The sequence below is a fragment of the Caretta caretta genome, chromosome 14, assembly GCF_965140235.1.
Source record: "Caretta caretta isolate rCarCar2 chromosome 14, rCarCar1.hap1, whole genome shotgun sequence".
Lineage (NCBI taxonomy): Eukaryota > Metazoa > Chordata > Testudines > Cheloniidae > Caretta > Caretta caretta.
In genome coordinates, this window is record NC_134219.1 from 40057435 (window position 1) to 40073824 (window position 16390).

General features: G+C 47.6%; 1 protein-coding gene and 1 pseudogene across 1 annotated transcript; one reads left to right on the plus strand and one right to left on the minus strand.

Annotated features, from left to right (window-relative positions):
• Window positions 1–351: 351 nt before the first annotated feature.
• LOC142068977 (olfactory receptor 6B1-like) lies at window positions 352–1624 on the plus strand. Its single transcript, XM_075119091.1, is given in 3 exon segments — window positions 352–360; window positions 792–1089; window positions 1092–1624. Coding segments are annotated over 3 exon segments (840 nt in total).
• A 10428-nt stretch (window positions 1625–12052) lies between these two features.
• On the minus strand, window positions 12053–13003 carry LOC142068941 (olfactory receptor 10A4-like; annotated as a pseudogene).
• Between the last annotated feature and the right edge of the window lie 3387 nt (window positions 13004–16390).

The window sequence follows — 16390 nt, forward strand, 5'->3', positions numbered from 1 at the left end:
TGCGCTGCTGGTCAGTGTCGCGCTCTCAGTGTCTCAGGCACTCGCATGAGGAGTGCGTGCTCACGCCCCGCTCTGCTGGCTCTGGCATGCAGGCTCCTGAGCTGCACCTGCTGTCTCAGAGCTGGGGGAGGAGAGCGTCTCTTCTTTTCCCATTTGCTGCACGAGGCTGGGAACGGAGCAGAGGGTGAGAAGAGAAGCAGATGCATGGATGGGCAGCGTTTAATGGGACTGGGAATTTCAAGGGAGTCAGGTGACCAAATCCCCTTGATTTTCAACTGTGCCTAATTTCTTTAGGTCCCTTTGAATATCCCAGCCTCAGAAAAGGCTCGGAGAGTTTAATTTAAAGAGGAGATGAACAAGGTGGGACATGCGGGACGTTAAGGACTAATGAATGGGACAGAGAAACTCCATCAGGTGCACCTCCAAATCAAGAGTCACCCAATCAACTTAACAGGCAACACCTTTAACACTCAGACACAAAACCATTTTCTTTTTTACACAATGTGTATTTGTCTCCTGGAACTCACTCTCATAAGAGATCATTTTGTAATTCAGGAAACTGAATAATGTGGTGAGCTATAGATTTGGATAGGGGGCTAACCTGGGATGTTGGACACCTGGGGTCAATTCTCTGCTCTCCTGCAGGCTCCCTGGGGGGCCTTTGGGGGAATTGCTTAAGGCCAGATGTTTAAAGGTGTTGAGGCACCAAACAATGTAGATGGGCACCAGGTGGAATGCTGAAAAGCATCTAAGCAGGTTAGGCATCTAACTCCCTTTGGCTTCAATGGGAGGTTTTCCTAGTGATCTACATTGTGACCACGTCTGGGAACAGCCTAATCATTGCGCTAGTTGTGGCTGATCAGCACCTTCACACCCCCATGTACTTCTTCCTGGGGAACTTGTCCTGCCTGGAGACCTGCTACACCTCCACCATCCTGCCTAGGATGCTGGCCAGTCTCCTGACTGGGGACAGAACCATCTCAGTCAGTGGCTGCATCATACAACTGTATTTCTTTGGTTCTCTGGCGGCTACAGAATGCTATCTCCTAGCAGCAATGTCTTATGATCGATATTTAGCGATATGCAAACCCTGCATTATGCGGCCCTGATGAACAGCAGGTTGTGCCTCCAGATAGCAGGGGGGTCTTGGATAAGCGGATTCCTAACTTGTGTAATAATGATGTGGTTTATGTCACAATTAATATACTGTGGCCCCAATGAAATTGACCATTTCTTTTGTGATTTTTCTCCAATGCTAAAACTCTCCTGCAGTGACACCAGCACGATCACACTGGTTAGTTTCATACTCACCTCCCTAGACTCGCCTTGCCCATTTCTATTAACTGTGACATCCTATGCTTGTATCATTGCTACTATCCTGAGAATCCCTTCCACCACCGGGAGGCAAAAGGCCTTTTCCACCTGCTCCTCAAACCTCATTGTGATTACAGTTTTCTATGGGACCCTAATGACTGTGTATCTGCTACCAAAAACCAACAAACAGATAGCCCTGAACAAAGTGTTCTCTGTCTTCTACACAGTCCTGATTCCCCTCGTCAATCCCCTCATCTACAGCCTGCGAAACAAAGAGATGAAGGAGGCCCTGAGAAAAGTCATCAGTTAATATATGTTGCTCAAATGAATTCAGATGGAGTCACTGATCTGTGAAGGAATCTATCTGGCTCGATGAGCAAGAAAAGTTTACATCTAGTAGGGCCTGTCATAAATATAAAGGGAAGGGTAAACACCTTTAAAATCCCTCCTGGCCAGAGGAAAAATCCTTTCACCTGTAAAGGGTTAAGAAGCTAGGATAACCTCGCTGGCACCTGACCAAAATGACCAATGAGGAGACAAGATACTTTAAAAAGCTGGAGGGAGGGAGAGACAAAGAGTCTGTCTGTGTGATGCTTTTGCCGGGGACAGAACAGGAATGGAGTCTTAGAATTTAGTAAGTAATCTAGCTAGATATGCATTAGATTATGATTTCTTTAAATGGCTGAGAAATTAAGCTGTGCTGAATAGAATGGATATTCCTGTCTGTGTGTCTTTTTGTAACTTAAGGTTTTGTCTAGAGGGATTCTCTATGTTTTGAATCTAATTACCTGTAAGGTGTTTACCAGAGGTGATTTTACAGAGGTGATTCTTTTTTACTGCTTCTTCTATTAAAATTCTTCTTTTCAAGAACTGATTGCTTTTTTCATTGTTCTTAAGATCCAAGGGTTTGGGTCTGTGGTCACCTATGCAAATTGGTGAGGATTTTTACCAAACCTTCCCCAGGAAGTGGGGTGCAAGGGTTTGGAGGATTTTGGGGGGGGGGGGGGAAGATGTTTCCAAACAACGCTTTCCTAATAAAATACACCCGGATAAACGTTTGGTGGTGGCAGTAGAAGTCCAAGGGCAAAGGGTAAAATAGTCTGTACCTTGGGGAAGTTTTAACCTAAGCTGGTAAAAGTAAGCTTAGGAGGTTTTCATGCAGGTCCCCACACCTGTACCCTAGAGTTCAGAGTGGGGAAGGAACCTTGACAGGGCCCTAGCTCATGCTAATGGGAACTGCTTTGGGGAATGTGAGGACATACTACGTTTTGGGATGATGACATTCCCATTCATGGCTAAAGCTGATACTTGCTACTGCCTTAATTGGAAACCTTACTGTCTTGCGCTCTACACTCCACATGGTGACATTTGAGATTTCAGATACCTGTTTCATCTATTTCTCTGCTCTCTCTGAGTTGGGAAAATGCCACGTTTTACTTGGCACTGGCCTCAGATCCCTGTGGGTGGAATTAGCTGGTTCAAATATTTTCTCTCTCCTTGATGTCCTGGATTCTCAAAATCTCCATAAGTTTATATCTGGGAAGATTGTACTGGACTTCCCATTCTTGTACTATATGCCATCTTGCCATGGGTAGAAGGGGCGTAAGGATGTGCCTATACTGCAATGTAACCCTAGGGTCTGCGGGACTTGAACCCGTTGGCTCGGTGGGTGTAAACCTGGGCTTGAGCATCCACACTGCATATTAAGCTAAGGTTCAGAATTTCTGGACCCGGGCCTCACGCCAGTGCTCAGGCATCTGTGCTGCACTACGCAAACCTAAGTCAAACCAGCCTGTGCCAGGTTTCCTAGCATCCTCCCCAGTGGTAGCCGTTCTAGCCCTTTGTGATGCCCTGTGGGAAAACTTGACTGTCCATCCCGTGGCACTTTACCGGAAGCTGTTGCATCCTGCCAAGGCATCCGGCCGAGTTGTCTTTTGAGTCTACACGTGCCCGATGGCTGGAGCGAGCAACAGGGAGGAGTCAGCGTTTGAAGCACTTGTCTTGCTTGTGCTTTCACTCCTGTTTCAGGTAACGGGCAGAGAGTCCATGAAGTGCTGGTGGATGTTTCGGGGGCATTTTCTGACCTGCTGAAGAAGGCACCTGTCGGAGGAGGAGGGGGGGTGAAACAGACCTGTCAGACTCAAACTGGCTGATGGTGCTCACGGCTCTCGGGAGAGCTGCTGATGCCCCCTGTGTAGACCGGCGCTTCTGGAGCAGGGCCATGAGCACAGACCAGTGGGACCCCATAGTCATGAGGATCTGGGATGACTAGAATTTGCTCATGAAGAAAGCTAGATTTCTGGAGCCTTGTGAGCAGCTTGCCCAGACCCTTCAGCACCATGACATATATGCAAAGGAAGCCATTACTGTTCAAAAGTGAGTTTCTACACCCCAGAGTCCTCAGGTCCGTTGCTAATCAGTTTGGGGTTGGAAAGTTGACTGGACGGTAAAGTGGTGGCCGAGGTTTCTGAGGCGATCAGGTGTGTGGTTTATCCAAAGGTGGGGGCATAAACTGCTGGCTTGGAGAGAATGGGGTTTCCCCACTGCACTGGGCCACTGATGGGATTCATGAGCCCATTGCTTGCCCTCCTCAAGGAGCAGGAGTACATGCACTGAAAAAGGTACTACTCCATGGGCATGCAGGCCCCTGGGGACCACAGAGGCCAATTTATGGACGTCAACGTGGGCTGCACGGGAAAAGTTCATGATGCCAGGGTTTTCCACCAGCCAGGCGTCTACCTTCATGGACAGGCCGAAACGCTATTCCAAATGACAATGTCATAAATGGAGTCACTGTTCCCATGGTTATTCTAGGGGATCCCATGTACCCCCTTTTGCCTGGACTTATGAAACAGGATCCTGATCACAGAGGCCCTGGTAAAGAAGGTTTAATTACATTTTCAGTAGGTGTAGAATGGCGGTTGAATGTGCGTTTGTCAGACTGAAATCCTCGAGCCTGAGTCTGAGTTTGGGCTTACTTTGCAGTGTAGACATTTCCTAAGACCCAGTGCATCAGACCCTAAACAGATTAATGGCTAACAAAGTAAAATAAATTATGTGAATGATTTTTGTTGACACAACCTCTTTGCTACAGCAGCAGCAACAAACAACAAAACCAACGTCAAGTAAAAAAAACAGCAGTTAGGCCTGGAGGAAATGCTAGTCATGACATATTTGACAAGTGCCAGCATCTTTCATCCTGAAGCACATGGGGTAAAATTTCCAAAAGTGCCTAGCTGACTTAGAAGCATAAATCACATTGACTTTCAATGAGACACAGATTCCCCAGTCCTTAGGGCCTTCTGAAAGGGGAACGCAGGCTCTGAGGTCACTTGGGCGCTTTTTAAAATTCTACCCATTGAGTAGTACTTGAATTCTTAGGACTCCGATTCAAATTAATACACAGGAACTAATTGAAGGCATGACAGTAGTTGAACCATTGAGGGTACGTCTACACGGCAGCTGAAGGTGAGCCTCCCAGCCTAGGCAGGCAGACTCGTCCTAGCAGGGCTTGTGCTAGCGTGCTAAAAATAGCTGGGTGAACATTGTAGGGTGGGGCCAAGCCTGGGTGACTAGCCCGAGCCTCCGCTGAGGTGGGGGATGTTGTAATGAGCTGGACGAAACCTCGTTATGGTTGAGTTAAAAAACGAATTCTAACTGATGTGTGAACACACCCTTCTAGTCACATACCTGTCAGGATGAGTTAAGCAGAAGCCCCTTCCCCCGCCTAAGATAAAGAGGTGTGTGAACCTGCCCAGGAATTTGGACTGAGTGGGCAGAAGGGCTTTGCTGAGAGAGAGAGAGAGAGAGAGAGAGAGAGAGAGCAAGAGGGGAAAAAAGCCAAGCAGTAGCCCAGGGCGAGCCTGGAAAAAGTGAGTGTTTGGATCTAATGAGGTGGCTAACGAGACTTGGGGCAGTAAGCAAAGAAGCTGCTCCTTTTGTTCTTGGTTCCTCATATGCATTCAGAGAAGTTGGACTTTGTACATTCCTTGTCAATAAATGAGATCAAAGAAAATACCAGACTCCATCAATTTCTACTTCCAATGGGGACATCCCCATGGCTCCAAACTTTGCCTTGCCACTCTGGTCAAAAAGGGGTAATGATACACAGTCTTTACCCGACATGGGGATACACATTGTGTGTGGGGCGGTTTCAAACCTAATGTCCTCAGCCTCTACTCAGGGTTGTCTTGTTTTTGCAGCAGAAGAGCTGAGAGTCTCTGTCTGGTCCCTAGAGAAAAACAACCTGCTGCTTAGAGTAATAGGTATTATCATCATTACATATGATAACTCTGGCTATTCTTGTTAGCCATACAAATGTCCAGTCCCGCTTTCATGACTACAGTCTAATCACACATCGTAGGAAAAGGTATTTATTGGTTCAGAATTTGCCATCTTTTAATTTTATTGTATGTCCCTGTGATGTTTCTTGTGGGTGCCTGGGGTTGTGCGGTACCCACTGCCACCTGCCCTTAGCGTGGGGAAGCCAAGTCTGTGCCTGCCGGGGGTCAGCTCCCCAAATCCACTGGTCATGGGTGACACAAGCACTCCCTTCTAGGCCTATGCAGGCCCCGCTGTTACTGTACAGGTTAGCGACAGGCTCGCTCCAACACCCGAGCCAGGTCCACCTCAGATCATGGCTCTGCTTGACACACAGCACTAAGAAATGGTTACAGTCAAAAGAAGTCTGACGTTATTTACCGAACCACAGAGAGTCAAGTAGCAGCAGGTAAAAGTATTGGGAACAAATGGTTACATATAAAACAAAATCATACCCTGCGTTCTGGAGCCCAGACTTGATTAACAGGAGACTCTCACGTCTTGCAGAATATTGCTCACCCCAAAATGCTTGCAGAGCATTACAGCTAGCCTTGGCCATGACCCAGGTTTCCTGAAGCAAATACACTGTCAGTTGCCTCCCAAGTGAAGGATTTAGTGTTTTTCTTTGCCTAGTATAGATACCATAACTCCTTAAATATTATCCGTACATACATTTTGCAGTGATTATGATGACCAGTGGGCAGCTGGCTCTTCGTAATCTCACATGTCACCCTTTGGTATTATGCAGATATCCAACCCAATGGATCACTGTAAAAACCTATGCCCTCTGCCACTTGGCACCAAAGGGGTTCCTGGGTCACAGTCCCCTTGTTCTTGTGTTATGAGACAGGGAGAACAGAAGAGCCTAATCTACCGCCTCTACACCATTCATTATTTTATACAGTTAAGTCTCCTCTGACCCATTGCTCCTCTGACCCAGATGTTAGTGATTTGAGATTCACCACTTCTTGTGGTGCATCCCCCCCCTCTTCTGAAGCTGGCCTGCGCCGACATCTACCTGAACAAGGTGGAGATATTTGTGGTGGTCGTGTTGGCGGTCATGGCCCCTGGCCTGCTGATCCTTGTGTCTTATGCCCACATCATCCTCAAGATGTCTTCTGCTGAGGGAAGGCGCAAAGCCTTCTCCACCTGCTCCTCACACCTCACGGCGGTGACTGTATTTTATGGATCCGTGAGTGTTATCAATTTCTGACCCAAGTCAAGTTACGGAGGGGGCAGAGACAGGCCGTTCGGCCTGGTGTACATTGTCCTCACGCCCAGGCTGAACCCCGTTATCTACAGCCTGAGGAACAAAGGGGTGCAGGCGGCCTTGAGGAGAATGTTGGGGAGAAAAAAAGTGTGCTACCGTCCAGTATCCTTGCTGATGGTACCTTGCGCTGTAGAGCGCTGAGTTCTTTTCACAACTCCCACAATTTGGGCAAGTCATTTTGGGTGAATAGAGTTTCTAGGTGCTACCGTAATAAAACTGACACAACCTCTTGACCCTGACTGTGCCTGCCGGGGGTCAACGCCCCATCTCCACCGACCAAGGGCAACACATGCACTCCCCCTAGGCCTATGCAGGCCCCACGGTCACTCTGCAGGTTAGTGATAGACACTCTCCAACCCCCGAGCATCTCCCTGGAGCATCCAGCCCCTTGTCCACTGGACACTTGCGGTAGTCACAGATTGGCTGCTCCCAAAGGATCAGTGCAGCCCAGGTTATCAGCTCCACCTCAGAGCACCGCTCCGCTTAACACACAGCACTTAGATACGTTTATAGTTTAAACAAGTAGATGTTAATTGAACAAAGCACAGAGATCCAAATAGCAGAAAGTAGAAGTAATGGAAACAAAGGGTTATATACATAACATACATTCTAGAGCCTAGACTTAATTCCCAAGATACTCTTGTGTCTTGTAGAGTATTTCTCACCCTGGATCCTTGCAGCGCTTTACAGTCAGGCTGGCTGGGACCCTGCTTTCATGAAACAAATGCGCGGTCACTTTTTCTCCCAGGGGAAGGACTCAGTGAGTTTCTTTGCACTCCCTGATACACCAGCCCAATCCTTTGATCCTATTCACAAACAGGACACCCCCTCCACTCTTTGTTTCACCCTGCAGATTTACTTTGTAGATTTTGCACTCTCTCAATTTGCATCTGGCTCAGTATGCAAATAGGCCTACACCAAGAGGCGTACAATACACAATGCCTGCCTGTCCAGACAGGGAGATAAGGGTCTGCTCAGGGAACCCAGAACCATAAGCCACTGTGTCACCCCTCCGCTTTAGCAAGAGTGAGCTTTGCTGGAGGTTAGACTGTGTATTGCTCCCTCCCACACCCATCTGACTGCTTCATAGTAAACTCCTCGAGATTCTGCCAATCTTAACCTTGCCTTGCAGGTAGCCATCACTGACCTCCAGTTCCTGAGTTCCCCAAAGACATATCTCTGCAGTGTCTAGTCCCTGTCACTGCACACTCAGAAATTATGGAGTTCACTGATTCCAAAGAGGCAGCGCACACACCAGACTGTTAGTTTAGCTGAAGACTCACACTTCACTTCAAGATCACAGCACCGAATTGGTTCATAGTAAAACTAAGGATAAGTTTATTAACAAAGAACAGAAATGTAAATGATACTAAGCAAGAGAAAAAGATACAGGTCTGGTTACAAACAAACCAAACCAAGCCATGCTTTCTAGTGACTAAAACTTAAATCTTAGTAAGTTACAATCTTTGCCTAAGCAGTTTTCTCACTCACGTCAAGTTACCAGCATCTTTAGCCCTCCAGGCCAGGGATCCAAATTCCACAGAATCAGAGGGTGCTGTTATCTTTGTCCCCAAATTGAGGGATAACTAGAATGGCTTTTTGCTCCTGCTTGTATTTTCCAAAGTCCATTGTCTGTCTCACAAGTTAGAAAGATTTCCTTGAGGTGCAGATTCGGACCCCCAGTGTGCTCACTACATTGCTTCCTCCATCACTTATTAGCTTGATTGCTTTGTTTACCTTATATGGAAATGTCCTTTTATTGTCCTCTCCCTGTAATTAAGCCGATCAGACAGGTACATCCATATTCCTTTGTCTAGGGCAGACCTGGATTCTGTACGGCCTCCAAATGCCATTTTAAGAACTTATTTCCCGCACGTATACATAACTTGCTATACACAACCCGTACACACAGAACACAAGGATTTTCAGGAGCAGCGTCACCATTTTGCATATGATACCTAACGTGACACCGCTTAGATACACATGACGACAACAGTGTGTTGGGTGTAGTGAGTGTGTCAGGCCTGTTGCGAGTTACAGTCTAGAGGGCCCTTTGCTGACTCAGGGGCTCTTAAGGTCACAGTTACCCCCTGCCTGGTAGGAACACCTCCGACCCACATGACCTGCCTTAAGGCCAAGACCTTAAAGACTTTGTTTTGAGTATGGACACACGACTCCTTCAATATTATCCACACCCACATTTCACACCGATTAGGATGCCTAGTGGGCTGCCGGCTCTTGGTAGAGACCTCACATGCCACCATTGAGTGAAGAGTTATGCAGATATCCAACCCAGGGGCTTCTCGTAAAACCCTAGGCAACCCCTCTGCCGCTTGGCACCACGGGATTCCTGGCTCACACCTCCCCCACTCTCACTGAGGCAGTAGGGTTAGCCACTGGCTAATCCACATGCGTTGGCTCTGAACCCTCGTGCCTGGACAGTGCTTCTGTCACACATTTTCCTTGCCCTTCACGTGTGCAGTTTCCATACCGTACTCATGAATGTCTGGACTCCAGCGTTGCAGTCTGGAGCTGGTACCTTCTCTTCCGTGAAGCCCTGCCAGTGGAGAATGGTCTGTTAGGACTCTGAACTTCCTGGGCAGTAGCTATAGCCTTAGTTGCCCCACAACTGCATATTTCCTTTTGATGACTGAGTAATTTTGTTCAGTGATGGGTCAGTTGTTTACTTAAAAAAAGCAATAGGACGCTTCTTATTGCCCTTGCCTGCTTGCATCAGTGCGGCTCCCAGGCCTGTACTTGATGAATCTGTGCGGAGTTCAAACATTTTATCGAAATTTGGACCGGCTAGAGCCAGTGTCGCTGACAGAAGTCTTTTCACTTGAGCAAAGCCCTCCTGACAGGCTGTAGTCAAAACCACCTTGGCAGGCTGTGTCTTTTTGCAGACATCTGTCATCACAGTCGCAATGTTGCTGAAACCTTCCACGAGTCTTTGGTAATAATTCGGCAAGCCTCTAAAAGACTGAATTTGCTTTTTGGTTCAGGGTACAGGCCAGTTAACAATGGAGTCCACTTGTAAGGGTTTCTGGCAAATCTGGCCCCGTCCTGCCAATGGCCTGGATAAGGGACTTTCGCCCCTATCTTGCATTTTGACACTTTTACTGTGAGACCGGCACCTTTGGGTATGTCTATACAGCAATTAGACACCCGCAGCTGGCCCATGCCAGCCGACTCGGGCTTGTGAGGCTGTTTCATTGCAGTGTAGACTTCCAGGCTCAGGCTAGAACACAGGCTCTAGGACCCAGCAAGATTGGAGGGTCCCAGAGCTTGGACTCCAGCCCGAGCCCAGAAGTCTACACTGCAATGAAACAGCCCCACAAGCCGAGCCCTGCGAGCCTGAGTCAGCTGGCATGGGCCAGCCATGGGTTTTTCTTTGCAGTGGACAAACCCTTTGAGTCTCTTCAGCACAATTTCTCTGTGAGCCTTATGCCCTGCCCATGCATTTCTGAAGATTGCAATATCATCAACGGACGCCAAGTAAACGTGGTTTAGAACAGAACAGGGACTTGATTCATTTTAGGCTAATTACAAAATGTTCCGAGCCTTGTGGCTTTTGGAACTGATGCACTTCCTCATGAGCCCTGACATGAAACTGAGCTGGAAACTTTATCAAATATTTGAGCCCTCGCTGCTTGGCAGGTTCCCTTGCTCTTCTGAAAGCTGATCTCTGTTCAGCCACGTCTTTCTCAAAACCTTGAAAAATCATTCTCTCATTTTATGGCATCCCCCAAAGCTGCTCCCCCGCCCCAAGAGCTGGCTGCATTATTATTTTTCTTTTACAGTAAATCTGAGAAATTTGACAATCAGTGGGTGAGGTCTGGCAAGCCAGGGTCTGCTGAGCTCTTTCGAAACCAAATTTAAAATCATCCAGCATTACTCAGCAGGTCTGACTGGACTCGGTACAAGTGCATGTCCACTTGGGGACCCGTGACCTGCGGTGATAACAGTGACCCAAAACAGCCTTCTTAAAACAGTGTTGTTTAATCTTAACCGTAGGAACACAGCACAGCAAGAGACAAGGCAGGCTATGCTTCCTCGAAGAACCCCCCAGCCTCTGGAGGTCAGGAGGCAATTGCACCCTCTAAACCATCTCAACAAACCAGGCTCTCCTCTATTCAGGAGGGATGCAGTCCCAGGAAAGCTGGGCTAGCAGGCCCACCATGGGTGGGCAGAGGTAGCATGTCACCGTTAATTGTCCTTGGTGTTTGCAGAGGAGCTCTCTCTGAGCTATTGTCCATCTTCCTAGGTCGTTTCCTGAACACCCGGCTGTTGAATTAACCCAATAGGTGCATACAAAAACATCTGTACAATATTCAGACAAGCATCATACAGTATTCACAGACTTCTACAGTGTAGCCCATAGAGCTCGCTTTAGCATTTATTTTATTCAGCAGTAATGCAAGGAACCTACAGGCCTGTATCCTGTAAGACTGGGGTTGTTAATTATTTTTTGTCAAGGTCCAAATTTCTTAGTCAAGGTATAGTCAAGGTCCAGACTTCAGAGAAACATTTTTCACACCATAGTAACAATAATAACAACAACAAGTAATTTAAAAGATTTTGAAGTCCATTCAAAAACATCTGGCAGTCCGGATTTGGCCCGCAGTCCACCTATTGACTACCCCTGACATAACATATTATAAAAGTTGTATCCCAGACTGTGTGCAGGGGGAGAGAGAGATGTAGCCCTTGGGAGGTGCCAGGATGATGGCCACTGGTGCTAATGAGAAAGGGGATGGTGATGAGGAAGATAATGGCTAACATTTCTGGTTGTTGTGCAAGGGATGGTGGGAGTATATGGATGTTCAAATGTACAGTATGTATTATTTCAGTCTACCTTGCTGGGTTAGAGTGTTTGTGACTTTGCTGAATGTATTAATAAACGATTACAAAGACAGAAGGGTTCCTAAAGTGTGAGTGTTGCAACCGTGGACATCGGGGTTCCCAACTGAACAGTAACTTTAATAACACTGGGCCTGATACTGGGACAAGAACCTTCAATACCTCAGAGTGAAAACTGGGAATTCTTAAGTAATCAATATAATTAATATACGATTCATAGATCAGGCTACAACAGGCAACTCCAAATCCATCACAAGACTATTAAAATAATATTTTCCCCCCCACTTTTCAAATAAATATTTTTCTGGCCATCACCCTTCTCAGGGCTTCCTTTACCTCCTTGTTCCTCAGGCTGTAGATCAAAGGGTTCAGCATTGGAGACACCACTGAGTAGAACAGGGAAAGCAGTTTGTCGCTGCCGAGTGAGTAGCTGGATTTGGGCTTCAGATATTCACGATGCCAGACCCGAAAAATTAGGTCACCACGATGAGGTGGGAGGAGCAGGTGGAGAAAGTTTTGCTCCTGCCCGCGGCCGACGGAATAGTGAGGATAGCGTGGAGGATACGGATGTAGGATACAAGGATGAAAAGGAAGGGGACCATGATGAAGGTGGCAGAGATGGTGTAAACAGCTATTTCATTCCTGTAGGTATCCATGCAGGCCAACTTCAGCAGCGGGGGCAGGTTGCAGAAGAAGTGGTTGATGCTAATAGGCCCACAGTAGGGCAGAGGGAATATGAAAGTTGTCTGCCCGACTCCCACCAGCACCCTGATGAGCCAGGACACACTTGAGAGCTGGAGACACACACCTCTGATCATCATGGTCGTGTAGCGCAGTGGGTGACATATGGCCGTGTAACAGTCATATGCCATGGCAGCCAGCAGGCAACACTCAGTGATCCCCAGGAAGGAGAAGAAATACATCTGTGTGGCACAGCCCAGGAAGGAAATACTCTTGTCCTCGGAGAATAAGTTCACCAGCATCTTGGGGGTAGTGGACGAAGTATAACCCATTTCCAGAAAGGACAAATTCCAAAGGAAGAAATACATGGGGGACTGAAGGGCAGGGTCCACCACCGTGATCGTGATGAGGAGGATGTTGCCCACCATGGTGATGAGGTACAACAGCAGCACCAGAAAGAAAAAGTGAAACTTGGAGCTCCAGGATGTTGGAAAAAGCCACAAAGAAGAACTGTATCACAACTGTGTGGTTCCTGCTAGCCATGTCCTACAGTTGTTTTCTATCTGTGGAGATAATAAAATCACAGAGGCATAGGACTGGAAGGGACCTCGAGAGGTCATCTAGTCCAGTCCCCTGCACTCATGGCAGGACTAAATATTATCTAGACCATCCCTGACAGGTGTTTGTCTAACCTGCTCTTAAAAATCTCCAATGATGGAGATTCCATAACTCCCTAGGCAATTTATTCCATGCTTAACCACCCTGACAGTTAGGAAGTTTTTCCTAATGTCCAGCCTAAACCACCCTTGCTGCAATTTAAGCTCATTGCTTCTTGTCCTATCCTCAGAGGTTAAGGAGAACAGTTTTCCTCCCTCCTCCTTGTAACAACCTTTTATGTCCTCTCTCAGTCTTCTCTTCTCCAGACTAAACAAACCCAATTTTTTTTAATCTTCCCTCATAGGTCATGTTTTCTAGACCGTTGATCATTTTTCTTGCTCTTCTCTGGACTTTCTCCAATTTGTCCACTTCTTTCCTGAAATGTGGCGCCCAGAACTGAACAGAATACTCCAGTTGAGGTCTAATCAGTCGGGAGTAGAGTGGAAGAATTACTTCTCATGTCTTGCTTACAACACTTCTGCTAAGACATCCTAGAATGAGGTTTGCTTTTTTTTGGAACAGTGTTACACTGTTGACTCATATCTAGTTTGTGATCCACTATGAGCCCCCAGATCCCCTTCCGTAGTGCTCCTTCCTAGGCAGTCATTTCCCATTTTGTATGTGTGCAACTGATTGTTCCTTCCTAAGTGGAGTACTTTGCATTTGTCATTATTGAATTTCATTCTATTTACTTCAGATCATTTCTCCAGTTTGTCCAGATCATTTTGAATTTTAATCCTATCCTCCAAAGCACTTGCAACCACTCTCATCTTGGTGTGGTCCGCAAACTTTATAAGAGTACTCTCTATACCGTTATCTAAATCACTGATGAAGATATTGAACAGAACCCAACCCAGAACCAATCCCTGTGGGACCCCACTCATTATGCACCTCCAGCATGACTGTGAACCACGGATAACTACTCTCTGGGAATGGTCTTCCAACCAGTTATGCACCCACCTTATAGTAGCTCCATCTAGATTGTATTTCCCTAGTTTGTTTATGAGAAGGTCACGTGAGACAGTATCAAAAGCCTTACAAAATCCAAGATATACCACAGCTATCGTTTCCCCCCTATCCACAAGGCTTGTTACCCTGTCAAAGAAAGCTATCAGGTTGGTTCATTAACTGGTTAAGTTGGGTTGTAGCAGGGTGGTCACCTGCTCCAGCCTTAAAGGGCTTAAAACAGCCCAGGACTGTGGCTGGGAGCAAGCAGTTCCCAGGCTGATTGGGGGAAGCAGGCTCAGCTGTGGCCACACCCCAATCAGGGCTCAGCTGGCCCTTATAAGAGGGCAGTAGGCCAGGAGCAGAGAGTCTCCTCTAGCTGTAGAGAGAGACGGGCCTGGCTGCTGGGGAGCATACCACAGTACCTGAGGTGGAGCAGGGCTGGGGAAAGGCCAGAGGAGCTGGGGAGGTGAGGTGGGGATAGAGGGTGGGGGTTCCCTGGGGAGGGGAGACCCAAATCTGCAGGGTACTGCAGGGGGCAGCACCCCGGGTAAAGGGGCACCGTGGTCCGGGAGGGACACGGGGGCCAGCGGCAAGCGGGACCCTGGCCTGCAGAGGGCGCTCCAGAGGCTGGAAGAGCTAATTCCCAAGGACGACCAGCAGGAAATGACACAGGGTGAGTCCCGCACCGTGACATTGGTGAATCGTATAAGAAATTTATATACATAATCTCTGATACAACAAATTTTCAGTGGTGTTTTCATTTGTGGATGCCCAGTGTAGGACATCTGGCACTTTATGTACAGTGGCACTAAGATCCCACGGCTCCCACTGACTTCAGTTGGAAAGCCAGGCTCAATGTGTCACAACTTGGACATCCAAAACAGGAGGCATCTAAAGCAAGTGGCCCGTTTTGAGAACGTCAGCCTGAATCTCCCTGCTCTGTAAAACGAGGAGAGGATTGCTCTGTCTCACCAAGTAGACCAGGCTTTATTTCCTGTTCCCCAGGTCTGGTTACAGAGGTTGATATCCCTGGCTCCGATACCAGCCAGACCACATTGGATGTGTCTACACAGCATTTTGGAGCAAGCAGGAGTGAGTCTCCCAGCCCGGGTCAGCAGACTTAGCCCACCCACCTCACTAGACTTCATATCCTGAGCTCTAACCTCACCTGCTATCATTTTCCTGTGAGAGCTCATTTGAGAGCACAGTGATCGCTATGGAGCATTTAGTGATTTAATGAAGTCAAGACAAAAATGATCAAAGACAAAACCACCCCATCCCCTGTGGGAGAACACTTTTCACAAAGCGATCACTCTGTGTCTAAGCTATCAGTCCTCATCCTCAAAGGAAACCTGCACAACACTTTCAAAAGACAATCCTGGGAGCTTAAATTCATAACTTTACTAGACACTAAAAATCATGGACTGAACAGAGACACTAGATTTATGGCTTATTACAACAATCTGTGACCCCCACTAACCACCACCCCCCCAGCTGCTTTTTTCCACCCCCTTCCTTTCCTCCCTGTGACTGGAGGGGTAGTAACGAGCCACTTCACTTTGAATGGTCCCTTGAAATGTGTGTTAACTGCTTATGCCGAACAATCTGTTCCCCTTTGTATTTATCTGTGACACTCTCTGGCTTTGTCTACATTAGCACTTTTGTTGGTAAAACTTTTGTCTGTCGGGGTGTGAAAAGAAATATCCAGGCCTGACGGACAAAGGTTTTACGGAGCGCCCGTGTGAACAGCGCTATGTCGGTGGGAGACACTCTCCTGCCGACGAAGCGGCCGCCGCTTGTTCGGGTGGTTTGATTTTGCCGGCAGAAGAGCGGCTGCGCGGGAGACCTTGCTGCGGCACAGCTTTAGCAGCACGGCTGCGCCGCTGTGAGGTCCGTAGCGCAGACCCAGCCTCCGTCCATTTCCCAGCCATCAAGAGCAGCTCCGTGGACGCTCAGAAGCTTGTCTCTCTTGCCACAGAAGTTGGTCCAATAAAAAATATTCCCTCACCCACCTTGACTCTCTCATATCCTGGGACTGACATGGCTTCGACAAACACTGCATCCATCCATCTATCTATGATTTGAAGACTTCAATAGCGCAGACACAGGTGAGAGGTTTTTCGCAGGAGTGGGTGGGTGAGATTCTGTGGCCTGCCTTGTGCAGGAGGTCGGACTAGATGATCATAATGGTCCTTTCTGACCTTAGTATCTATGAATCACTTTCATAGAGACCCAGTAAGACTGTACTTAGCAGCCAAGACCCTGATTACATTTTTTTCAGGCACAGAACTCTAAGTTCAGGGGAATTGGGTGGGTAACTCCCTTAGGTTCCGCTGGAAA